Source organism: Epinephelus lanceolatus, chromosome 18 (assembly GCF_041903045.1).
Source record: "Epinephelus lanceolatus isolate andai-2023 chromosome 18, ASM4190304v1, whole genome shotgun sequence".
Lineage (NCBI taxonomy): Eukaryota > Metazoa > Chordata > Actinopteri > Perciformes > Serranidae > Epinephelus > Epinephelus lanceolatus.
Window position 1 is genome coordinate 2735581 of NC_135751.1, and position 26937 is coordinate 2762517.

At 43.9% G+C, this 26937-nt stretch overlaps 2 protein-coding genes across 6 annotated transcripts in view; both read right to left on the reverse strand.

Moving 5' to 3' along the window:
• Nucleotides 1–3140, reverse strand: part of dus1l (dihydrouridine synthase 1-like (S. cerevisiae)) — a 54293-nt gene extending 51153 nt beyond the window's left edge. Inside the window, exon 1 of one of the 2 annotated variants that reach the window (XM_033643897.2) lies at nt 3011–3140. The gene's annotated coding sequence lies outside the window, so the exon portion shown is untranslated. The remainder of the gene's footprint in view (nt 1–3010) is intronic. The other variant, XM_033643898.2, reaches the window with a different exon arrangement.
• Nucleotides 3141–10230: 7090 nt separating this feature from the next.
• The window catches only part of csnk1da (casein kinase 1, delta a), a 64243-nt gene continuing 47536 nt past the window's right edge, over nt 10231–26937 (reverse strand). For 3 of the 4 annotated variants that reach the window (XR_004502609.2, XM_033643912.2, XM_078161614.1), the window contains 2 exons: nt 24489–24598; nt 10231–13635 (listed from right to left, as the gene is read on the reverse strand). Coding sequence is in view for 2 of the 4 variants with exons in the window: in XM_033643912.2 (XP_033499803.1) it covers nt 13585–13635; nt 24489–24598 (161 nt within the window). In the remaining 2 variants the exon portion in view is untranslated. Of the gene's footprint in view, nt 13636–24488; nt 24599–26937 lie in introns of those variants that run through there. The other variant, XM_033643913.2, reaches the window with a different exon arrangement.

Here is a 26937-nt window from a genome sequence, read left to right on the forward strand (position 1 = left end):
ATATATATATATATATATAGAGTACAGGCCAAAAGTTTGGACACACCTTCTCATTCAATGCGTTTTCTTTATTTTCATGACTATTTACATTGTAGATTCTCACTGAAGGCATCAAAACTATGAATGAACACATGTGGAGTTATGTACTAAACAAAAAAAGGTGAAATAACTGAAAACATGTTTTATATTCTAGTTTCTTCAAAATGGCCACCCTTTGCTCTGATTACTGCTTTGCACACTCTTGGCATTCTCTCGATGAGCTTCAAGAGGTAGTCACCTGAAATGGTTTTCCAACAGTCTTGAAGGAGTTCCCAGAGGTGTTTAGCACTTGTTGGCCCCTTTGCCTTCACTCTGCGGTCCAGCTCACCCCAAACCATCTCGATTGGGTTCAGGTCCGGTGACTGTGGAGGCCAGGTCATCTGCCGCAGCACTCCATCACTCTCCTTCTTGGTCAAATAGCCCTTACACAGCCTGGAGGTGTGTTTGGGGTCATTGTCCTGTTGAAAAATAAATGATCGTCCAACTAAACGCAAACCGGATGGGATGGCATGTCGCTGCAGGATGCTGTGGTAGCCATGCTGGTTCAGTGTGCCTTCAATTTTGAATAAATCCCCAACAGTGTCACCAGCAAAACACCCCCACACCATCACACCTCCTCCTCCATGCTTCACAGTGGGAACCAGGCATGTGGAATCCATCCGTTCACCTTTTCTGTGTCTCACAAAGACACGGCGGTTGGAACCAAAGATCTCAAATTTGGACTCATCAGACCAAAGCACAGATTTCCACTGGTCTAATGTCCATTCCTTGTGTTTCTTGGCCCAAACAAATCTCTTCTGCTTGTTGCCTCTCCTTAGCAGTGGTTTCCTTGCAGCTATTTGACCATGAAGGCCTGATTGGCGCAGTCTCCTCTTAACAGTTGTTCTAGAGATGGGTCTGCTGCTAGAACTCTGTGTGGCATTCATCTGGTCTCTGATCTGAGCTGCTGTTAACTTGCCATTTCTGAGGCTGGTGACTCGGATGAACTTATCCTCAGAAGCAGAGGTGACTCTTGGTCTTCCTTTCCTGGGTCGGTCCTCATGTGTGCCAGTTTTGTTGTAGCGCTTGATGGTTTTTGCGACTCCCCTTGGGGACACATTTAAAGTTTTTGCAATTTTCCGGACTGACTGACCTTCATTTCTTAAAGTAATGATGGCCACTCGTTTTTCTTTAGTTAGCTGATTGGTTCTTGCCATAATATGAATTTTAACAGTTGTCCAATAGGGCTGTCGGCTGTGTATTAACCTGACTTCTGCACAACACAACTGATGGTCCCAACCCCATTGATAAAGCAAGAAATTCCACTAATTAACCCTGATAAGGCACACCTGTGAAGTGGAAACCATTTCAGGTGACTACCTCTTGAAGCTCATGGAGAGAATGCCAAGAGTGTGCAAAGCAGTAATCAGAGCAAAGGGTGGCTATTTTGAAGAAACTAGAATATAAAACATGTTTTCAGTTATTTCACCTTTTTTTGTTAAGTACATAACTCCACATGTGTTCATTCATAGTTTTGATGCCTTCAGTGAGAATCTACAATGTAAATAGTCATGAAAATAAAGAAAACGCATTGAATGAGAAGGTGTGTCCAAACTTTTGGCCTGTACTGTATATATATATACATATATACATATATACATATATATACACACACACACACACATATATATATATATATATATATATATATATACATATACACTTCACTCAAGGACAGGTCATGTTTCTCCAGGTTTGCTTCAGAGAGTATGTTGCCATGGTAAGTGACTCAGGATTTCGCTGAGCTGGCTCTCTGAAATGGAAAACTCAGAGTTTCCCTCATCTCAGGCTCAACATAGGCTACTCAGAGTTTTCACTAATCCTGCTTTCTGAAATAGGGCCCAGATGTCTAAAGAAGAGGTTTAACAAGGACATAAATGTATACATATTCTTATTCTTTATATATTTGTCTACATCCTTTATATTATTACTGTGCTACTGTCTATGCAATAATATTTGAACATTTTCTAGTATAATGATACAGACCATGTGTATTAAGATTGTTCTGAGCAATTATCCATCAAGGACATATCTGTATAACCAAAAGTTGTAAATAGTGTGCATAGCTTGTCCCCTGCCCCACTTCACCCCAGGACAGACATCAAGGTGTGATTTTTCTTTCTTACACACACACACACACACACACACACTTAAAGCTCGGGAAACGGAAACAGCTGCAGTGCACGTGAACGCAGCACTGTACGCTCAGAATGTGGCACAGAGCTCCTGTAAATGTGCGATAATTTACTTCACAGGACAGTAGTGAATCTTTTTCTTGCACTTAAATGTGTGTGTATGTCGCCTCTTCCTCCAACCACAGCGTGTACCTTCTATGTAGTCGAAAAAGATCTTTATTTTGATACAGTGTGGTTTGGTTATCTTACCATTAGTTAAAAACAAGACTTTGAATGATATTTACCCCCCGGTAAACACACGGACCTCCCCAGGTATCTAAAGTTACTGTTCAATAGTGGCTTCTACTCTGATATTTTACTTATTTTTTTCTACCGAGTGTTCTTTAGTATTCTTGCTCTTGGGCAGATTGGCGTGACATGTTGAAGCACGACACACTTAAAATCTTCGAGCTAACGTCATATTGCAAGCTCAGCCAGGTTTGCATTTGTCCCCTAATATTGGCAAGAGCGAAGTCGACAGCTCCGTCTTTTGTTGATTTCGAGTGTTTCTGCCTTTGTCTGTCTACGGTCAATACTTCTAAGCATTATCCACTGACTAATGTTAGTTAGCTGTATCTGACCTGTGGAGCCGTTTAAGTTAGCTATAAAGCTAACAGCAGTCATGCAGCACACGATGCTCCAGGACACAGCCACAACAGTTCCCACACTTTCTGTTTCTCTGGCAACAACATGCATGGCTCTGCTCAAGTACTTACTACACTTATCAATATAAGTTATAGCTTAATATGTTTGTTTACCTGTAATACTGTAAGGATTATAGAGTAGCCTTGGCGTACAACTGTTCCTTCCGAGTGCAACGCCGACACAGCAGCGGAGTGAAACTTCTTCTTTTTTGAGTTTTAATGGCGGTTGGCAAACCAGCTTTAAGGTGCATTACCGCCACCTACTGGACGGGAGTGTGGGGCAGTAGATTGTCAGCAAGCCAAACGGAAAAAACAAACAAACAAAAAAAAGGCTGAGGCTAAATTCTCTCTATTATTCATTTAACTCTTAAATGATTAAAGAGAAGCTTTTGCCATGGTGATTGACTCAGAGTTTGATTTACCTCTCTTTTTGGAACTGAAACCCCAGAGTTTCCCTCATTTAAGGGTTAACAGAGTTTTCACTAAGAGGCTGTTTACACGCACACTGTGATTTTGATAAACGGAGCCATCTTCCTTCGTTTGTGTCCTTCGTTTACACGCAAACGGAGATTTCTCCTCTGAAAACGAGTCTTTCTAAAAACTCCGGCCAGAGTGGAGATTTTGTAAAACTCCGGTTGCGCGTTTGCATGTAAACTGAGATAAACGGAGATAAACGGAGTTAAGGCAGCCGACGTCACAGCATGCGCCGGAACTTGCGCCTGTGTCAAAAGTGCGACCTATGTTGCTATGGTGACAATGGATACATGGAAGGCTTGAGCTTCTCGTTACATTGCCACCTACAGGTTTGGCATGCTCTTGTGTATATATACACGGGTAAGTGTAAACGAAGATCTTTTTGAAAACAGAGACGGTGAAATGTCCGTTTATGAAAATAGCCGTCAACATGTAAACGGCCTCTTTGAAAAGCGCGTTCACGGCGAGCACCCCAAGCCATCGACTGTAGAGTGCAAATAACGCGATATTCAGTGGCCGAAAGCAGAAGGACACTTGTTTCATCCCAACCGAGTCGGAGATTTAACGACCGCGAAATGAAAAAAACAAAACAGCTGCAGCTAAACAGCGTGAGGTGTGGTGGGAACAGACTGCAGAGTGTGTTAATAGGTAGCCTAATGTTAAGTGATGTGATGTGTTAATGTGTCTAATAGGCTATAGGCTACAGAAAATACAGAAACATTACACAGAGTTCATATGTTTTAATATAATTTGCTTTATCCTCTAATTCAGCTGTAATCTGATGGAACCCAGACGCACGGGGCAGAAACTCAAAATCAAACACAAAGATATTAAACTACGACGGAGTATTAGGACCACATTGAAGAAAAAAAAATCGGAGATTTCGAGAATAAAGTTGAAATATTACGAGAAAAAACTCGTAATATTCAAGAATAAGTCATAACTGAGAAAAATTCATAATATTACGAGAATAAAGTCAAAATATTATGAGATTAAAGTCATAATATTACGAGAATAAAGTCGTAATATTATGAGATTAAAGTCGTAATTTAACGAGATTAAAGTCATAATATTACAAGAATAAAGTCGTAGTTTTTAAGGAAATAACCAACAACAAACAGAATATCAGATTGTCTTTCATGCCGTTGTAAGTAGCCTAATAATTAGGCCTAGGTTCGGGAACCGACAGCGTGCCGGTTCTGTGTCTGTCGAAACTCCGGGCCCAACTCTGCCACTGATTGGCCAGTCTGACATTCTTCATAATACATATAGAACGTTAGTGAAACACAAATAGGTCTCACAGAAACATGCGTTTGTTTGGGGACGAGTTAGTGGTCACGTTACTCGTTTCACAGGTGAAGGACCCCGGACACATAGCCTACAGTAAATAGGCCTACACCGGTTGTAAGTGACTTTTAACATACGTGAGTCTTTGTGACTCTTGACTCTTGTCCCCTAACTAACGCTTGTTTCTGTTTCACTAACGATATTTTCACCCCATTAAGTCACATCCCGTTATTTCCCGTTATTTCCTCTGTAAACCTAACGTTACAGCAGCCTACAAGCATGCTGTGTCAATAAATCAGCTCAGACACTGTTAGAAATGTAGTATTTAGCCTAATAACATCATGCTACAGCAGTAATAACGCCAGCTTTAGTCAAATGGCTCTAGCTCTCCCGGTAAATGTCATAAACTCTGGACACATTTTCCCTGTATGTTGACATGATAATGGCCGCGTTTCCCACATCGCTCTTAGCTTAAGGAGATCTTTCACTAAGAAGCAGTTGTAAGATCAAGCTGACCCACTCTTAACACTCTTCTTAGCCACCAAACGCTCACAGATCCAGCCGCAGCAGGCACATTAATATTACACTAGCCTAAGCATCCTGTGTGCGCTCAGAGCTGTGGCACAAGTTACGCACCAAAATCTGGCGGAAGAAAAATAATAATAAGACGAAAAATAAGTAGGCTGTGTGTGACTTATGGCTGATAGTGGTGGGTGATCGATGTGCCTGACATCGATTGATTTAGTTTCAGCACCGCGGTAGTGGCCAGCTCCTGTCCCCATCTCTGTTTTAACATCTCCTCAATCTGGAAATCCATCGGTAAAAAAAAAAAAAAATAAATAAATAAATAAATTCTTCCTTTAGTGTTGTTTACAAATACTTCGGGTTTAGCTATACTTAGAGTTTAGCTATATATCACATTTTTCACGTCACTATATCACCGTGTAGACTAATCTGATGTTTGTTAAGTCTATAAACACAATGACTGAACAAACGTTACTATTTCTGTGTGCACGTAATTAATATGGTTATCGTAGATTAGCTGTTAACTTTAGCCGTTAGCGTTGTCTATAACCATAGACTGTATAAAAATAAGGTAATAACTCAATAAACGGTCCGTGAATAAAATATTTTTTCCAGCGAATATCTTAGTTACAACATGATTGAGCTAGCAAAGCAGTTTTGTGTTGCTATGTGGTATTTATTCAGTTATGGGAATTCACGATGTCTAGAAAGCATCAGTGGCTGCAGCTGACAGGGACAGTTAGCAAAGCTAACATCAGGACATCATCTGTTAAAAGCCTCCCGTTGTCAGATACAACATGAAACTACTCCAGTTATCTCAATCATGTTGTAACTCAGACATCCGCTGAAAAAAAAAAAAAAAATTTCACGTTGATGAGACGGCATCACTGGAGCGGTCACTGTGGACGCGCTATAGACGCGGAGCTTGCTGTTTCTGTAGGTACACATTTCCTGGGGACGCCTGCACGTGTCGGCCACGCCCCCTCCATTGTGATTAGCTAAAGCGCAGCATGTTCAAACTCAAAGCCCCCCCCCCCACCCCACCCACGTCGTCGTCGTTCACACAGGGCTGCCGACAGATTCTACAATGTAGATTGCAGAATCTGTTTTGAGAGATTAACATCTCCTTGCTTAGGCTAGTGTAATATTAATATAACGTTAGGTTTACAGAGGAAATAATGGGATGTGACTTAATGGGGTGAAAATATCGTTAGTGAAACAGAAACAAGCGTTAGTTAGGGGACAAGAGCCAAGAGTCACAAAGATTCACGTATGTTAAAAGTTACTAACAACCGGTGTATTTACTGTAGGCTATGTGTCCGGGGTCCTTCACCTGTGGAACGAGTAACATGACCACTAACTTGTCCCCAAACAAACGCATGTTTCTGTTAGACCTATTTGTGTTTCACTAACGTTCTATATGTATTATGAAGAATGTCAGACTGGCCAATCAGTGGCAGAGTTGGGCCCGGAGTTTCGACTGACACAGAACCGGCACGCTGCCGGTTCCCGAATCTAATTATTAGGCTACTTACAACGGCATGAAAGACAATCTGATATTCTGTTTGTTGTTGGTTATTTCCTTAAAAACTACGACTTTATTCTTGTAATATTATGACTTTAATCTTGTTAAATTACGACTTTAATCTCATAATATTTCGACTTTATTCTCGTAATATTATGACTTTTTCTCAGCTATGACTATTCTCAAAATATTACGAGTTTTTTCTCGTAATATTTCGACTTTATTCTCGACATCTCCGATTTTTTTTTCTTTAATGTGGCCCTAATACTCCGTCGTATTAAACAGACTGGTAAAAATTTTGCTTATACTTTCTTCATTCTGTCAATATTAGGCTGAGGTTCATTGAATTGCTGAACTGCTGTGAAATGACTTCTGGTTCACGTAGCCTAATCTTTTATTCTCAGATGGAGCTATGATGTTGAGTCCTGTAGGCTAAATGAGCCATTACACAGCAGAATCTTTGAATAGACAGATATGAAAAGTATTCATGAATCATTCCATAAGATTAATTTCTTATTAACACTGAAAAACTGCAGTTCTGTGGAATTCCTTTTTTTAAGATTATTTCTTGGGCTTTTGTTGCCTTTAATGGCAAAACAGCAACGTTAAGGGTAGAGAGGGAACGACGCGCTAGAGGCTGCAGGCTGGGTTTGAGCCCGGGGGCCGCTGCATCGGGGCTGGGCGTCTGATCATAGAGCATCCGCTCCATCCACTAAGCCACCGATACTCTGTTGCAAATACTTTGATAATCGATTCTGATTTATGCCCAGGGAAAACCACAAAAAATGGGCAAAAGTCTTTTCAGAGCCAGAGACACTTTTCTTACAGCCCGACAAACCGCTGTCTCACTGATGTGTTCAGTGAGACAGCGGCAGTGTATACAATTTGCTCAGACGATAATGCAAATCCATGATGTCCTAATATTTGATATATGTGGGCGGAACAGATTGTTGAGATAGCCTAAATGAAAGACTGTGAGGTGAAATTGTCATACAGACACTCCTCCAGGAAGGCATCCAAACTGGGTCTAATCACCTCCTTACGCAACAGCCTCTGAATAAACTGTGCCCCAACGTCCACGACTTCTTTCACTCAAGGACAGGTCATGTTTCTCCTACCTGCGACACGCAGGTTTGCATCAGAGAGTATGTTGCCATGGTAAGTGACTCAGGATTTCGCTGAGCTGGCTCTCTGAAATGGAAAACTCAGAGTTTCCCTCATCTCAGGCTCAACATAGGCTACTCAGAGTTTTCACTAATCCTGCTTTCTGAAATAAGGCCCAGATGTCTAAAGAAGAGGTTTAACAAGGACATAAATGTATACATATTCTTATTCTTTATATATTTGTCTACATCCTTTATATGCGTATGCTGTAAAGCCCTGTGAGGCAAATTGTGATTTGTGATATTGGGCTCTATAAATAAAATTGATTGATTGATTGATATTATTACTGTGCTACTGTCTATGCAATAATATTTGAACATTTTCTAGTATAATGATACAGACCATGTGTATTAAGATTGTTCTGAGCAATTATCCATCAAGGACATATCTGTATAACCAACACACACACACCTCATCCCAGCACCTTCTTACAGACATTTCCCCCTGGAATAATACTACACATTTAATTTTATAAAACATTCAATCAAAAATACACCCAGAAATGTTATCGATGTATAGCACCATAATCCATCCATAAACTCTATTTTCCACCTTACTACGTATCCTCTCTCTCATTGGTTGGGGAGTTTTCACTGTGGACGTTCTTATCTCTTGATATCCTGCAGGGAGGAGCACCATGCATGGCCTGTTATTTAACTGACCTAGCTGCGCAGCAGCAGGTGCTCACAGTTACCCCACAGCACCGCCCAGTGGTAAGATTGTCATTGTTGTTAAAAACAATTTTATTGTAGCACTGGGCAGCCCAAAACATTATTGTAATGGATTGGTATTTGATATTACAGGTGCACTGGGCAAGGCCTTAATGTGAAAACAAAGAAATAGGAATGATAATTTAGTGCTTTATTTTCCACTGTAGACACGATGAGCCTCCACCCTTCAACTGTCACCTTCATCTGTGGCACAGCTGCTTCCAATTATTCAGTTACTTGGGGTCAATGGAGCAAACTTAAAACCTAACACCTGATATATAATCACCTCAAAAGTTATGTTGGCAAACAGCTTCCCCTGTACAGATCAACATCGGCATCCATGTGGAGCTGTGATTTTATGAGTTTTGAGCTTTATGTATTTAAAGATATACAGGATTTTCCTTACCTGTAATTACCACCTTGTGGTTGTATGCCTCTGCACATCATTCAAGTAACAGTTACAGTTTTCATTTATGTGTATGCAAACATGGATGCTTCACACACAACTACCCCCAGCAGCACATAAGATCTATACAATCAGCACTGTTTCAAGGTGGACACCCAAGATTAGTGTCACCTATTCAGTATCTGACCAAATGTCTCCCCTTTTGTTCCTGAGATAGGACATTGAGTAATAGTCGGAAAAGTGTGTTTGCAGAACATGTCACAGTGAAGTTGACCTTTGACCTTTTGGATAGAAGTTGTCAGCACTTCATCATTTTATCTTATTGGATGTTTGTATTATATATCATAATTAGCATAATTCTTGAGTACTGGCTCACGTTTTGTGAAGTCACAGTGACTTTTGCCCCTCAAATTCTATTAAGTTCATTTTTGAGTCTAAGTGGATGTTTGCGCCAAATTTTAATGCATTCCCTAATGCCTTCTTGAAATATCGCTTTCAGGAGAATAAGACAGATGCTAGGTCATAGTATCGTTGACCTTTGACCACCAAAATCTAATCAGTTCATTGTTGAGTCAGACATGGACATTTGTGCCAAATTTGAATAAATTCCCTGTAAGGTGTTCATGAGAATGGAACGGACAGACGTACGTACAGACATCCTGAAAACAATGCCTCCGGCCACAGTTATCACCAGCGCAAAGGCATAAAAACAATGTGCATACTTAAACAGAAGTAATCCCTCTCAATCATCACTTGCAACCTACTCTCAGTGAGTGGTGATGGATTTGTCTGCCTTCTGCCTGGATTTTCTTATTTCCTGACTTTGTGTTTGAGTTGTTTATGGGTGTGTACTCCCAAAGAGCTTAGGTAAGGTCGGGGAATTATGAAAATCTAGCGACAAGGTGCCAGACTTTGAGCAGAACGCACCCAAGAGACACACAGTGCCAAAAAAAACAAAACAGAAATACAGCAAGGCAAAACATCGAATTAGAGTGAATCTGGCTTTTACTTTCACTTTTCACTGGCGAGTGTGTTTACCAACAGTAATTGACAATCCTGCATAGTATACCATTAACACCTGCAGATTCAAGTCCCTTTTATAATCCCCATTCACAAAGACAAGTTATGTAGTTCATGTGTCCAGAGAATGAATTCTAGTATGGATAATTATGGTCCCCTGACGATGGTTTGTAACAATTTGAAGGATAGTGTTCAAAAAATAAACAAATCCACCTCAAATATGTCATTTTCTTAGCTTTTAATTTCAGCCAGCCCAATCAGTAAAAAGCAACTAATACAAGTACTTTTTAATTTATTTACATTTTTAAAATACACAAATACAGTAGCATTACAATTGAGGAACAAAAGTCATAAGGTGGGAGTGGAAAGAAAGATTTCCCATGAATCCATACTAAGAGATGCATTGTTGGATATGATTAACCATATTCAATGCATAGTTAAAAGCAAAATTGAACAGGAGGTGACAAAATAAGAAATAACTGAGAAGCAGACATGACAAACTGAAAAAACTGTACTCCCCTGTAAAGTGTACTTGCATCTATCATAGCCATCAGAAGCAAGACAAACAAGTTAATCCATCCCTTTTTTGTTTGTTTCTCAAGCCCACCGGTGAAGTTCACTTATGACCAAAAAAAACAAAACAACAACAAAAGCAAAAAACTAATGTGAGGCATTCCCAGTCCCTCTTCACACTATTACTATCAAACAACGGCTCATGTGGACATGATACACAGAGTAAGCACATCCTATACACAACAGAACAAACATGGACAAATTACCACTACATCCCCTTCCCCCCTCTCCAATTCAACTAGCCTAAATGGCCTAAAATACTTTGCAACCACATCAAGGATTTTATATTTCAATTGCTGCAGGTATTATTGGTCAGACTGCTCAGATGGAAGACACGCGTCACCAAAAAGAGCCACGAGGCTCGCAGCTCCACTAAGGTGGGGACTCAGTTGGGACGTAGCCGGGACTAAGCTGGGACGAACCTGTGACACAGATGGGACATACCTGGGACTCAGGTGGGACACAGATGAGACTCAGCTTAGACTTAGCTGGGACACACTTCATAAGACAACACTCAATAGCTCTCCAAAACGTCCGCACTTCCATTTAGCCTGATATTAAATCACTCCAGTCCATTTTTTATCCCTGGACTGTCACATTGCTTGTGTGACCTTGTGTGATATGGGGAGGTCCCAAGCTGGTCAGAAAGATCAATCTTGGGCCTGATTGCAGTTGAACTGAACTATACTGGTTACGTTAAGCCTTAGATTGCTTCAGTTCATTATATAATTGACCCTGCTGTGCTCCATGGATGCCATCTCCTTTCAAATTTAATGACAGATTAAATGTCTATACAGTGGCATTAGATGCACTCTAGCTAATCAGTGTGGGACCTGCCAAAAAAGATCAAAAGAAAAATGGTCAAAATTTAGGCAACAAGGGCTACGGTATCAGCTCACCCTTGAGTGGATCATTCTCCACAAAGCCTGGATCCTGCGTTAGCTTTCACAGGCTACAGAAGACATTCTGCCTTCCCTGGGTCAAGACCTCTTAATCTGCCCAATCCATCGAGTTCGAGTTGACTCATTTCATCTGGCACTGGGACATAAAACAGCGGCTTCCCAGTTAAAATAATAAACAATCAAATTAGTGCCACATGGGGAGCAAAATCATTGACGAGCTGTTGTCAAGCAGTGTGCCAGAACCAATGAGGAATATAACAAAGGCTGCTATCCAGGCTGCTCTAAACAACATGTCTTCTCAATATTGCCCACTATATTTCTCCGCTTTCACTCTTGAAACCCCAGCAAAGCCAGTATGTTGGCATGTTAAAATGATGTTACACTCAGACAGATAGGTTGGTCTCTAGTGATTGGTTGGGGAAAGTCGAATCCCCCTCCCCCATGGAAATCAGAGTGGATGCAATGTCAGACTGAAGATGGAAACAGAGTGTAACGAGTGGACAGTTCTGTCCAACATCAGGCAACATTCAACCTTTTTCCACAGGCTGATTAGTTTTCTCCATTATTAATAAGTGCCTTCATTTTAGCCACAAGTCAAGGACACCTCATCTAAACTTACTGGCTTCAATTCAGATCACAGTTTATTTGTGCACTGTGCAACCATGTAACTAAATCTTGTGTTATCAATATTAAATGATTTGAACTGGGAGATTGGGATGTTGGGCTACAAGTAATGGATTGGGAAGTTGCCCGATTCCCACCAGTATCACTATAAAGTTGTTTGTTTTGCTTCTCAGGAGGCATTTTTCCAAGAAAAAATCCTAAAAACGGACGTAAAGTATCCACCGCTATGCCTCTGTCATGAATTTACAAGCTCATTGTTTGCTCTAGGCTTGCTGACTGAAACTGTAAACTAAACTGCAGCAATCATCAATGCACTGGAAAAGACATCATTTAAGCATGTGAGGTCAATTTTAGTAACATCTACTGATCTAGTATTGGACATGTACACCCAGATAGGCAGGTTTTAAATCCCTGAAATTCTGGTCAAAGCCCATCAATAAGACAGACAATGACTATTTGTCAAGGTCTAGTTACAAAATGGCCAGAGGTATCATTGGAAAAAAGCTAAATGGAGGCAGAGGGTTAGGTTTCCTACAGTGAGGTTAGGAGGCAAAGGAGTTAAAACCTACAAGAAAATGCCCCTCAACATGTTCATCCCACCCATTTGAGTTTGTAGAACCCCAAGACAGAACCATACAAACAAACACAAAACCACATCACTATGCACCCAATTAAAACAACTTGTCTGTTCAATGTGGACAGATTGTTCCATTCACAGCTTTCCCCAAGCAGCACACTGCAGTCAAAACCTGAAGACAGAAAGACAATGTGCTGCATGTTTTTAGATAAACTATATCATTCTGGTTCTAACACACCTGAAGAGGACAAAAAAACATTTGAAAATAGAACATTAAAAGACCCTTTGTCCCATTTTAGAAACAAAGGGGTTGTCCTACCTTTACATTTAAACCTCAGACACCGAAAAAGAAAAAAAAGAAAGAAAAAAAGAAGTTGACTTGTGGGATTTATAGTCTTTAACACTGCTTTGATGGATCATGTCTTCCTGCTTTCATAATTAGAAATGTCCCACACACTATTTTCAACAGCTAACAGACTTGTCATTCTCTAGTTTCAAACCCTTGTGAAGTCTGATCAGCAGCGCTGGTGTCAGAGACGCTTTAATGCTAAAGAACTAAAAAAAAGTAAGACCAGTTTAAAAAAAAACTAAAAATAAAAAAGTGAATCCATGGCTTTATCAACCGTAAGGAGGCAGGGGGTGGCTGCTACGAAACAGTACTGAACCCACCCATCTCTCACTCTCTCTCACTCGCTCTCTCTCTCTCTCTCTCTCTCTCTCTCTCTCACACACACACACACACACACACACACTCCTGGTTGTGTGTTAAGTGAAAAAAAAGCACAGCTAGACTCTGGTGCATTGATTGGGAGTCCTCTGTGTCCTTTATATATGTGTGTGTTTGTGTGTGTGTGTGTGTGCATGTTGAGGCCTCCATGGTTCACAGGTGGAGGGGAGGGTTTCACCGTGGAGCTGCAGACTGGAGGCCACTGGGTGTGACCCGGGACAGGGCCTGCGAAGATACATGATGATGACATCATCAACATCAGTAGCAAAAATGAATGGTAAAAATGAACTCCAAGTGCACGGGCAGCAGGTGAGGACAAACATATAGTTTTTATTTTTCAGAATAAAACAAATGAAAACGATATGCAGCATTTATGTAATATTTTGACATATACATACGATCAAGCTGCAGTTCCTTTTATTTTGAAAGTCAGTGGCACAAGTGTAACCTTTGACCCCATGGTCACATTGGTCACCGACATGGAGGACTCCAGCCATGAAACTTTGCAGCCCGAGGATGAGGTGGCAGCCTACATGGAGTTCAAGACACCCAAGGTGGATCCTTTGGAGGTTTGATGGTGGTGGAAGGAGCATGCTAAAACGTTTCCTAACCTGGCAGTGATTGAATGTTTTTCACTATCCCACCATCGAGCGCAGCCAGTGAAAGAAACTTTTTTCCTCTGGATTTGTAATTCAAGTATGGAGATCCCAACTAATATGAGTGACTGTAGACTGTGTGTGTTTAATCACAAATTTTCAAAATAAAAGCAACAGAGGTTTTTACTGGGGGACCCTGCACAAGGCTGGATTTTCAAAATAAGACTCCCGAAGTGGTGATATTAGTTTACTGGGGGGCCCAGACAAAGCTGAATTTTCAAAACAAAAGCCTCTAAATGATTATGGTTATGATCAAATTAAAGCTTTTTTTTAACCTGTACTTACAGGGTTTTGAAAAATCTTCAATCTACTCTACTTTGTGACAGAAGTATTGAGAGTACTAGAATTTCAGACTTCAGATGCTCTTTAAGGACTTTAATTCAGTCATTCATTTCCATAACCGCTTATCCTCTTGAGGGTCGCGGGTGGGCTGGAGCCTGCCCCAGCTGACACTGGGCGAGAGGCAGGGCACTGTGGGAATTATTCAAGAATCTGTATTGGGGGGCAATTCTCTACATCTTGAGGTCATGACCTTTCACTTGGTAGGGACAAGTTTCTTGTATTGCTAAACCTTTTATTACGGGGGGGGGGGGGGGGGGGGGGCAATCTCCTTTATGAGTGCAGCTGGTGGGTGCAACCTCAAGTCAGAGCTTTGCTTTGGTATACAAATCTGTACATTCTGAAGGTTGTCAGAGAACACTTAGGTCCTCTCTCCATGCTGCATGTATTAAAGAGTCTTGATTCCTTTCACCGAGTCTGTCACTTCTTCAGATAGGAGAATTTCCCTCACAGTACACTCTGGACAGGTCACCCGGTCTACCGCAGGGCTAACACAGAGACAACCATTCACGCTCACATTCACACCTATGATAAATTTAGAGTCACCAATTAACCTAACCCCAACCTGCATGTCTTTGGATTGTGGGAGGAAGCCGGAGTACCCGGAGAAAACCCACGCTGACATGGGAAGAACATGCAAACTCCACACAGAAGGGCTCCCTCCCTCCTGGGATCGAACCAGGAAACTTAAATTAATCTTTTTCTACATTTTATGCTTTATACATACAAAGCATTTCTTCATTCAGCCTTTTAGTAAGTTAATTTTAAATTCCACCTTTGACAGTATTACAGTTTAGCGTCTTGCTTTTCAAGAAATGTCTTTCAGCTCTAAACTTTTTTGGGTAATGCAGTTCAGCTTTTCAGCTCTACCAGTTTTGCATTTCAATTTCCAGGTTGTATTTCATCCCTGCTGACCGCCAGAGGGGGTGCTTTAAGCACTGAATATTCCCCTTCGCGCATGCGCAGTTCAAGTATGTATACCAACAATGTCCCCTGTGACCCCTGGATGACCCGAAAGAGACTATATCTTCCGGTGACATCAGAGGATAATTTCCTTTTCATCTTCTCGTGCGCAGGTTGCTTTTGGAAGCATTGCAACTGCATTTCAAACTTAAATCCCGTCGCTAGTAGTTCCGTGGCCATTTTCGGTCGGAGCAGCGGACATTCGCACTCCAGGCACTGCGATGGCATTCTTTCCCTCTTGAGAGGAGTGTAACTACATTTGATTCAGTGTGGACCCGGTGCGTCCTTTTGCCGGTAAGGCAGTGGTTCATTTCCCTCTCCGGAGAAGGTATGAAACTCGTAAGTTGTTTGCAAACTAATGTTATATTACCTACTTTGTTAAAGACTTGTCGGTGAAAGTTGCGTTCGCACAACATCTTCCTGGCACTTGATTTACTCTGAGTTAATATTCTCTGTTTCTGGAGTTTTTTTCTGCTGGAGGGTTGCGTTACTGCTCCCAAGTTGCCAGCGTGTATAGCCTGTTGTTTATTTAGCGGTAGCATCCGCTGTATTTTGAGTTTGTTATAATCAACCTCCGCTGGTGAAGGCTGCGTGCACGCTGCCTCCCCAGCATATGGTTTCATTTTGTTACCTAGAGCGTCGGGGCTCTGATTAGTTCTCTGTTTTTATTTTTAGTGGATAAGCTGACGCTGTTGGAGGGAAGCACTGTTTTGTTTTTTGGTTAACACTAGTGTCTGTGCTCCGGGTAACTGTATTGTTTTTTGCAAGTAGTGCTTTTGCCTTTTGACAAGCCTTTGCTGGTGAAAGCTAGAGTTAGTGCTCCTTGTTCCCAGCATACAGTGAATATATCTACAGTCGTGAAAAAATTAGGACACCCCATTAAATATTCAGTTCTTTAATAACAAATGTTCACATATCGATGTATGATCTTGTTTTACTTTATCTCTGGGAAAGAAGGTGATTTAATTGCAGGTAAACAACAAAAGTTAACCTTGTTTTACTCATTAAACAAAAGATATCAATAAAAATGCATATTCTAACTGAGGAAAAAGTTAGGACACCCTACTCCCTAATAGCTAGTGTTACCCCCTTTGGCTGAAATAACTTCAGTGAGACGCTTCTTGTAGCCGTCTACCAGTCTCCGACATCGGTCTGAGGAGAGTTTGCCCCACTCCTCAATGCAGAATTCTTTCAGCTGTGAGATGTTTGAGGGGTTTCTTACATGTACAGCCCGTTTCAAGTCACCCCACAGCATCTCAATGGGATTAAGATCTGGGCTTTGACTTGGCCATTCCAGGACTCTCCATTTCTTAGTTTTCAGCCAGTCCTTGGTGGATTTACTGGTATGTTTTGGGTCATTGTCATGTTGCAGGGTCCAGTTCCGCTTCAGCTTTAATTTTTTTACAGATGGTCTCACATGTTCATCAAGCACCCTCTGATAGACGATAGAATTCATGGTGGATTCTATGATGGTGAGCCGGCCAGGTCCTGCTGCAGCAAAGCATCCCCAAACCATGACACTTCCACCTCCATGCTTCACAGTTGGTATGAGGTTCTATTCCTGGAATGCTGTATTGGGTTTACGCCAAACATGTCCTCTCTTCTGACGTCCAAATAATTCAATTTTAGACTCATCTGTCCAAAGAACATTATTGCAGAAGTCCTGGTCTTTGTCTATGTTCACTCTGGCAAACTTCAGTCTGGCCTTCATGTTTCTCTTAGAGAGCAAAGGTTTCCTCCTTGCACACCTCCCATGAAAGTTAAACCTGTGCAGTCTCTTTCTGTTTGTAGAGGCATGCACTTTCACATCAACAGTAGCAAGAGCCTGCTGTAGGTCCTGTGATGATACTTTAGGGTTTTTGGAGACTTCTTTTAGCATCTTGCGGTCTGCTCTCGGGGTGAACTTGCTTGGACGGCCAGACCTGGGCCTGGTGGCAGTTGTTTTGAATGTCCTCCACTTGTAGACTATTTTCCGGACGGTGGAATGGCTGATTTCATATTCTTTTGAGATCTTTTTGAATCCCTTACCAGACTCATAAGCTGCTACAATCTTCTTTCTGCTGGCCTCAGACAGCTCTTTTGATCTCACCATGGTGTTCACTGTCACTTCGGCAGTCTGGAGCACACCAAACTAAATGTCTGAGGTTTAAAAGGGCAAGCCTCCTTCAAAATGCTGAGTAACGATGTTCTAATCATGTGCACTTGATGTGATACACCTGTGTGTGATTTTAGCCATTTTAAGTGGGAATAAATGTGGGGGTGTCCTAATTTATTCCTCACCAGAAATTGCATTTTTTTAAAATTACATTTTACAGAAAGTTATAAAAATCTTTTCTTAAGTTTTAATTGTTTAGTTATATTACCTGAATCTCCCAGTATTGTTAGGATTGATATTAAATATCCATATGTCCAAAAACACACAGGCTTTCATAGGGTGTCCTAATTTTTTCACATGACTGTATATAGCTATATCCATATCTTTATACATACATACATATATACAGTACAGGCCAAAAGTTTGGACACACCTTCTCATTCAATGCGTTTTCTTTATTTTCATGACTATTTACATTGTAGATTCTCACTGAAGGCATCAAAACTATGAATGAACACGTGGAGTTATGTACTTAACAAAAAAAGGTGAAATAACTGAAAACATGTTTTATATTCTAGTTTCTTCAAAATAGCCACCCTTTGCTCTGATTACTGCTTTGCACACTCTTGGCATTCTCTCGATGAGCTTCAAGAGGTAGTCACCTGAAATGGTTTCCACTTCACAGGTGTGCCTTATCAGGGTTAATTAGTGGAATTTCTTGCTTTATCAATGGGGTTGGGACCATCAGTTGTGTTGTGCAGAAGTCAGGTTAATACACAGCCGACAGCCCTATTGGACAACTGTTAAAATTCATATTATGGCAAGAACCAATCAGCTAACTAAAGAAAAACGAGTGGCCATCATTACTTTAAGAAATGAAGGTCAGTCAGTCCGGAAAATTGCAAAAACTTTAAATGTGTCCCCAAGGGGAGTCGCAAAAACCATCAAGCGCTACAACAAAACTGGCACACATGAGGACCGACCCAGGAAAGGAAGACCAAGAGTCACCTCTGCTTCTGAGGATAAGTTCATCCGAGTCACCAGCCTCAGAAATGGCAAGTTAACAGCAGCTCAGATCAGAGACCAGATGAATGCCACACAGAGTTCTAGCAGCAGACCCATCTCTAGAACAACTGTTAAGAGGAGACTGCGCCAATCAGGTCTTCATGGTCAAATAGCTGCTAGGAAACCACTGCTAAGGAGAGGCAACAAGCAGAAGAGATTTGTTTGGGCCAAGAAACACAAGGAATGGACATTAGACCAGTGGAAATCTGTGCTTTGGTCTGATGAGTCCAAATTTGAGATCTTTGGTTCCAACCGCCGTGTCTTTGTGAGATGCAGAAAAGGTGAACGGATGGATTCCACATGCCTGGTTCCTACTGTGAAGCATGGAGGAGGAGGTGTGATGGTGTGGGGGTGTTTTGCTGGTAACACTGTTGGGGATTTATTCAAAATTGAAGGCACACTGAACCAGCATGGCTACCACAGCATCCTGCAGTGACATGCCATCCCATCCGGTTTGCCTTTAGTTGGACGATCATTTATTTTTCAACAGGACAATGACCCCAAACACACCTCCAGGCTGTGTAAGGGCTATTTGACCAAGAAGGAGAGTGATGGAGTGCTGTGGCAGATGACCTGGCCTCCACAGTCACCGGACCTGAACCCAATCGAGATGGTTTGGGGTGAGCTGGACCACAGAGTGAAGGCAAAGGGGCCAACAAGTGCTAAACACCTCTGGGAACTCCTTCAAGACTGTTGGAAAACCATTTCAGGTGACTACCTCTTGAAGCTCATCGAGAGAATGCCAAGAGTGTGCAAAGCAGTAATCAGAGCAAAGGGTGGCTATTTTGAAGAAACTAGAATATAAAACATGTTTTCAGTTATTTCACCTTTTTTTGTTAAGTACATAACTCCACGTGTTCATTCATAGTTTTGATGCCTTCAGTGAGAATCTACAATGTAAATAGTCATGAAAATAAAGAAAACGCATTAAATGAGAAGATGTGTCCAAACTTTTGGCCTGTACTGTGTATATATATATATATATATATATATATATATATATATTTATACACATATATATATGTATATAATGATTTACAGCAGGCGATTTTCTGTGGTTATATTGTGTATTAACCCTCTGCTGGTATAGGCAGCGTATGCGCTTCCTCCCTCCAGCATACAGTTTCTGTACTCCAAGTTAACCAGCTAACTGCAGCGTTCGCGCTCAGGTTATCTGCAGTGTTTTTTCTCTACACTCTCTTGGGATTTCGCCTCTGCTGGTATAGGTAGCGTACGCGCTCCTTCCCTCCAGCTTACGGTTTCTGTACTCCAGCTAACCGCAGTGTTCGTGCTCAGGTTATCTGCAGCTTGGACAGGTGCGCATTAGCCGGTGTGGCAGTGTTCCTCCAGTGCCACCATGATGGATAACCCCCATTACTGCACTTGCTGTGGGGCTCTTCTGCAGCCAGATGATGGCCATGATCTCTGCCCTATGTGCCTTGGACCGGAGCACCTGAAGGAGGCACTCTCTGAAAATCCTTGTATGAACTGCAGCTACATGCCCCGGGCAGTGAAGGCTGCCAGACTGGCAGAGCTGGAACACCCAGAGGGTGACGGTGACCTCCCCCATCAGGTCAAATGTCTCCACCCCAACATCGACATTCTAAGTGTTGGGCTGAGGCCACTGCAGCTGCGCCCTCCAGAAAAAAGACAAAGTCTGGCCACGGCAGACTTTCATCAAAGGTGGATCAGCTGTCTGCTGAGTTGGCTCAGATGAGGTCCATGCTTAGGGCCCGCAAGCCTGCTGTCCCTTCGGAGGATGAGGTGCTCACTCCTCCAATGCTAGAACTGGTTCCAGAGGATGATGCGCTCTCCCTGGCAGCTTCGGCTACTCGCTTCCATGATTATCGGGAAGATATAGGGGGTGGGGTCTCCCAGGCCTCAGAGCCGGGCTCCCACTCCTCAGCGCAGAGCTCACTGGCTGAAAAGGAAGACGGCTCCATGCTCGATATCATGCGCATGGCCCTAGATCGCCTACACACTGATATACCACAACAGACGGACTCAGGTCCTGCAAGTGCCTTCTTCAGGCGCAGGCCGGCCTCCACTGCCTTTGCTGTTCCCCACTCTGAGGACTACCTGAAGGAATTACAGGCCTGTTGGAGGGACACAAAAATTTGCTCCCGTCTCTCTGTTGACGGTCAAACCCTGGCAGCTATGCACGACGCAGCAAGAGTGGGCCTGGATTGCATGCCAGCTATCGAGCCTACCATCGCATCCCTCATCGTTTCCCCTGATGAGGCTCTGCAACGGGATGCTAGGTGCCCTCGACCTCAGTGTCGGATCATGGATGACCTTCTCACATGGGCTTATGATGCTGGAGCACGGGCCAGTCGCATAGGCAACTCCCTATCACACCTAATGCTCGCCCTCTCAGCTTCTCTGCAGGGGGGCAATGTGAATGCAGATGCCATGACTTTTTGATGTGTCACTAGAGGCATTCGGCCTTCTGTCCAAGGAAATCGGACGGATGATGTCGATCATAATTCAAACTTGTCGCCAAGTCTGGCTTTCACAATCGAATTTGACGGAAGCGTCTAGAAGAACTCTCCGTAGTCTCACTGTGGAGCCAGGAGAGATATTTGGTCCAGTGGCGCAGGAAGCGCTGGAGCGAACCATCCAGGCTGGGCAGACCAGGCAGCAGCTTGCAGGTCTTCGATGTATGCCTCTCCCCAGCAGACCTAGAGGCTTCACGGCTGCCTCCCGAGCTTGCTTACCACCACCAGCTCACTCCAGTGGCCATCTTGAGTCTCAGCGTCCTGTGCAGAAGCCAGCCCGTGACTTCCGGGACTCTGCCCGCCTGCCCTCCAAGCAACCTCAAGCCCTGGATCCTGTCCACCCCCCTTCCAGGACCCCCAGGGGCCGGGGGGCCAGGAACTGAGGCCTTGGGGCTGGCTATCGGGTATTTCTCCCATCAGCAGCTCAATTACTGGGCTGCTCATGCTTCAGGGGGGCTTCAGGTGTCCCAAGATACAGAGCGTCTCCTGTCCCACGTGGTCCACCTAGGCCTCAAGGTAAATATGGAGAAGAGTTGTCAGGAACCATCTCAGACTACAATTTTCATTGGTGTAGAATTGAACACTGTAACTATGACAGCTTGTCCATCCCCCCCACCGTGTGGCCAACATCCTGCACCCTCTTCCCCTATTCCAAAGGGGACATCTGTTGCCCTTGGTCAGGTTTCTTCGGCTTTTGAGCAAACTAACATCCGTTTCAGCTGTTGCTCTGCTGGGCTTGCTATCACTGCACCCCCTGCAGAGGCGGGTGAACAGCTTCCACTGCCGGGCGGCACAGGGACAGGAAGCTCAAGGTGTTGCAGCAGTGTCTCCTCGCCCTGGTCCCGTGGCCTACATGACAAGGGGTGTCCCTATGGGCTCCATTCCATCTCGCAGGGAGACTGTCACTACAAATGCCTGCCCCTCGGGATGGGGTGCAGTGTGGCAGAGCAGGACGGCTCACGGACGGTGGTCTGTGGATGACCGTGCCGAACACATTAATGTGCTGGAGTTACGAGCGGTGCACCTAGCTCTCAAGCACTTCCTGCCGTACCTGAGAGGCAAGCATGTCCTCATACAGTCAGACAACACCTCGACCGTATATCATATCAACCATCAGGGTGGGGCCAAGTCTGCATGGCTGCTGCAGTTGTCACAGGATCTCCTGACCTGGGCAGCCCCCGCTTGATCAGCCTATGGGCAATATATCTACCGGGAGAGCAGAATCACCTTGCAGTCACTCAAAAGCCTCCATCAGGGGAGTGGCCTCCATAAGGGGAAAAAAGCCTCCATCAGGGGAGTGGTGCCTCCACCCACAGGTGGTGCACACCATCTGGAGCGTCTTTGGCAGAGCAGAGGTGGACCTCTTCACCTCAGAGGCATCGACCCACTGCCCTCGGTGGTTCTCCTTGGCAGAGACGACCAGCCCTCTAGGCCAGGATGCTCTGGCTCATCCTTGGCCAGAGGGTCTTCTATATGCCTTCCCACTGCTTCAGCCAGTACTTCAGAGAGTTCTTCAGGAGGGTCACAGGATTCTGCTGGTGGCCCCCTTCTGGCCGGGGAGGACATGGTTTCCTCTGCTGCACAGACTCTATCGTGGCACGCCGTGGCGCCTCCCCAACAGGAGAGATCTCCTGTCCCAGCTAGGGGGTCGGATCTGGCATCCCAATCCCCAACGCCTCCAACTGTGTGTGTAGCTGTTGGACGGCCTGAACCGCTGCTGAGCAGCTGTGTGGACCCCGTCAGGCATACCATAATGAATGCCAGAGCACCATCCACTCGTTTACAGTACGACAACAGATGGAAGCTATTTTCCAACTGGTGTATGGGTCGGAGTGAAGACCCAATGCATTGCTCTGTGCTTACAATCCTTGAATTCCTGCAGTCCTTCTTAGACAATGGCCGCTCTCCTTCTGCTTTGAAGATGTATGTGGTGGCCATATCGTGTCGACATGCTAGGGTCGACAACGGCACAGTGGGGAGCCACAGTCAGGTGTCCCTCTTCCTGAAGGGGGCTCGGAGGGTGTTTCCTCCAAGAGCCACGAGACCCCCAACATTGGATCTTCCCCTGGTGCTGGATGCGCTATGCAGGCCTCCCTTTGAACCCTTGGCACAGGCAGAGCTGAAGTGGGTGCCATTTAAGGCCGCATTCCTCCTGGCCATTCCCTCAGCGAAGCGTGTCAGTGAGCTGCATGCTCTGTCTGTCAGTGACTCATGTCTGAGGTGGAACTCAGATGGATCACGGGTCACTCTGTGGCCGAACCCAGCGTTCCTCCCTAAGATGCTGTCACGCTCGCACCTCAACCAGCCTATAAGGCTTGCATGGTTTGACCCTCCGTCAGGAGAGAGGGGTAACAAGTCGGAACTGTTGTGCCCAGTGCGGGCCCTAAGAGCATATATTGCAGCTACCACAGGCATTCGAACAGTCGGAACAGCTCTTCCTCTGCTATGGTGGCCCTAGCAAGGGTTGCGCTCTTCCCAAACAGCGTCTGTCACACTGGATTGTGGATGTCATCAGCAATGCATATGGGGCAAGTAACCGTCCCCTGCCATCCGGTGTGAGGTGCCACTCTACCAGGAGTGTCTCCACATCTCCCTGAGAGGAGTATCCTTGCAGGACATTTGTGCTGCTGCCTCATGGGCATCACCAGACACTTTCTCCAGGTTCTACAGGGTGAATGCTGCCACTCCCCATCCACTGGGTGTGGTCCTTTCACCAGAATCCTCCGATTCTACTCATTGAGATTTGTAATCTGGATTCCTTGTGACTTTGCTGGTATAAGTCATTCAGTGCTTAAAGCACCGCCTCTGGCGGTCAGCAGGGATGAAATAGAACAAAAGTTACGAATGTAACTGCGGTTCTATGAATCCCGAATGACCGCCAGAGCACTCTATCACTCAGAATCCTTGTGTTCTCGCGAGAAGATTCTGTAGGAAATTATCCTCTGATGTCACTGGAAGATATAGTCTCTTTCGGGTCATCCAGGGGTCACAAGTGACACTGTTGGTATACATACTCGAACTGCGCATGCGTGAAGGAGAATATTCAGTGCTTAAAGCACCGCCTCTAGCGGTTATTCGGGATTCATAGAACCGTAGTTACATTTGTAACTTTTGTTTTACAGTGGTGCAGTGCAATGTATTTGGGCTTTAACATTTTTTCGGGCAATTTCATTTTTCTGCATTTTCAGCAATGCTTTGCAATTGTCTTTAACTTTAAATATTCAAATGCATTTTCTGCAGGTATTGCATTTTCTAGTTACATATGTTATTTTTTGACAATCTTTGTCAGGCAATTGAGCAAAGATTTCATTGTTTATAATATTTACTGTTGTGCCATGTAAAGCCCTACTTTTGCTCTTCTTCATTCCCGTTACCTACTGAATGAGTGGGAATCTATTCTTGCTCTACTGCTGACCCAAAGCCCAGTACATTTCATTTATACATGGCTAAGCAGTGTGTTACCTGTGAAGACATGCGGGAGGTGTCCTGGCGCCCCGTCAGGTCTGAAGAGGAGATGTTCACAGGTGCCCCACGATGAAGACGCATGCTCACCTTCCTCTCCTTCTCCATACCTGAAAGACAAAAAGGTACCAGAAATCGAAGGCTCCCAATCAGTAGATGGAAAGGCCCTGACTGTCGCGCTAAACTATACATCAAGTAACAATAGACAAAACAACAATTTATCTGTCAGTTGATTTTAGCTTGCCTTTTGTTCTTAAAAGATAGATATAGATATAGATACATATAGATACAATATGTATGTGCGTGTGTGTGTACGTGTTTTGTGCTTAAAGAGAACAATTTTCCCCCCCAAAATTATCTCTTTTTTTGCTTGACTTTGCACTTGACATGCTGCTGTGTTGTGCTACAGCCTATTCAAGTGCTAGAATTTGTTATTTACGTGCCAACGCCTGAACGCAACACAGGCTCCACTCCATAGACTGTGTGTTAAGTGCCCGGGCCGCGCTCTTGTGTGCTCACCTGTGTGTGTGTGTGTGTGTGTGTGTGTGTGTGTGTGTGTGCGCATCGGGGTAGGGCTGCAACGATTAGTCAACTAATCGATGACTAATTGACTATCAAAATAATCAATCGGTGACCTGACGGGTTACCCGCAAAAACAGTGTCTGACGGGTAAGAAATATACTTGTATAAATTAACGGGCACTGGCACGGGCGGAACTTAACTAACATGGGCGGGGTGGCAGGTAACTATTTTCATCATTTTATTGTGAAAAGCAGTGACACTTGACTAGTTCCGCCTAAATAAACAATGTTACTGCCACTGTCGCTCTAACTGAGCCGCCTGCGCCGGTTAGCTGCTGAGCAAAATGGACGACATAAAATCAAAGTTAGTGAGTGGTGAATATGAAATTGTGGACAATAAAGCGTCGAGGGCCAAGTCGGACGTCTGGGAGAAGTTTGGTTTGCTTCAAGACCAAGAGAGTAACGTCGTTAGTGGCTACGCCGTCTGCAAAATGTGCAAAAAAGTTTTAGCCTTCAAGCCCCAAAAATGAGCTCTCAACACCAGACCGGCCGGCCAAGGACGCCATAACCAAGTTGGCGGTGAAATGTGTGTCTCAGGATGTCAGGTCGTTTGAAACTGTATGTGGAGAAGGGTTCAAGGAGCTGGCACAGGGCTTGGTTGACGTCGGGACACAGTCTGGCAGAGTCCACGCTGTGAAACTTCTGCCGGATCCAACAACTGTGTCACGCAGACTCACAAAATGTGCGGAAGAAATTCGAGAGAAACTCATCCCAGAGCTGAGGAAGCAGCTGACCGAAAGCAAAGATCAGCTGTCTCGCTCCTGGGGGAACTTGAAGTGCGGGGACAGAGTGAGAAAGACAGTGAAGGAAATTTCAGATGAATCAATTAGGTGTAGCCAATGGATCTGGAAGTGTAGAAATAATGTCAGTTGGGGACCAGCAGGGGGAACTACTAAGCAGAGTACATAATTCCTTGAGATCAGGTGGAGAGATCCACTTCCTCTCAGGAGGAAATCCAGGAAGAGGAAGGTTATTTAAGTGTGGGAGTGGCCTATTTGAATCCCTTTTGTTTGAGACCATCCTGCAAGGTGAGTGTGTTTGCTGATCCTGTGAGTTTATCTATCTCCTTTAACTTTACCTTGTATTGTAGTTATGCTATGTAGCGTGTGAAATAGAGTATGGTGAATGTGCTAGGAAAGGTAGTATCAGCACTACTTCTACCTGGAGCTCGCATGTACGGAGCCTGGGTTTGGTTGAAGGTGGCAGTGCTGTTTGGGCTGAGAAAGCCATGCGTAAGTAAGGAGGAAATTCAGGAAGAGGAAGGTTATTTAAGTGTGGGAGTGGCCTATTTGAATCCCTTTTGTTTGAGACCATGCTGCAAGGTGAGTGTGTTTGCTGATCCTGTAAGTTTATTTATCTCCTTTAACTTTACCTTATATTGTAGTTATGCTATGTAGCGTGTGAAATAGAGTATGTTGAATGTGCTAGGAAAGGTAGTATCAGCATTGCTACTACCTGGAGCTCGCATGTACGGAGCCTGGGTTTGGTTGAAGGTGGCGGTGCTGTTTGGGCTGAGAAAGCCATGCGTAAGTAAGGTAAAGGAGGTTATTGGGCTGATGTGGGGAGCAGTGAGACCTGGCATTAGGGGAGTGTCTCTGGGACGCCAGAGATCACTGTCTAGCCTCCTGGAGGTGTCGTGGGACCAACTAGACGAAACACTGGTGAAAGGAGGTTCCCACCCAATGACCCCAAAGACATGTTAGTTATCACTTCTCACTGGTCTGTATAGTTAAGCCTTGCCATAATAGCTTATCATAGGGCTTAGGAGGTTATTCACTGAGTGCTGATCCTTTTCTAGAGTACAAACTTCTTGTGTTTATTTGAATTCATGCCGAAGCACGACATCTTGTTGGTAAGAATAACTGTAA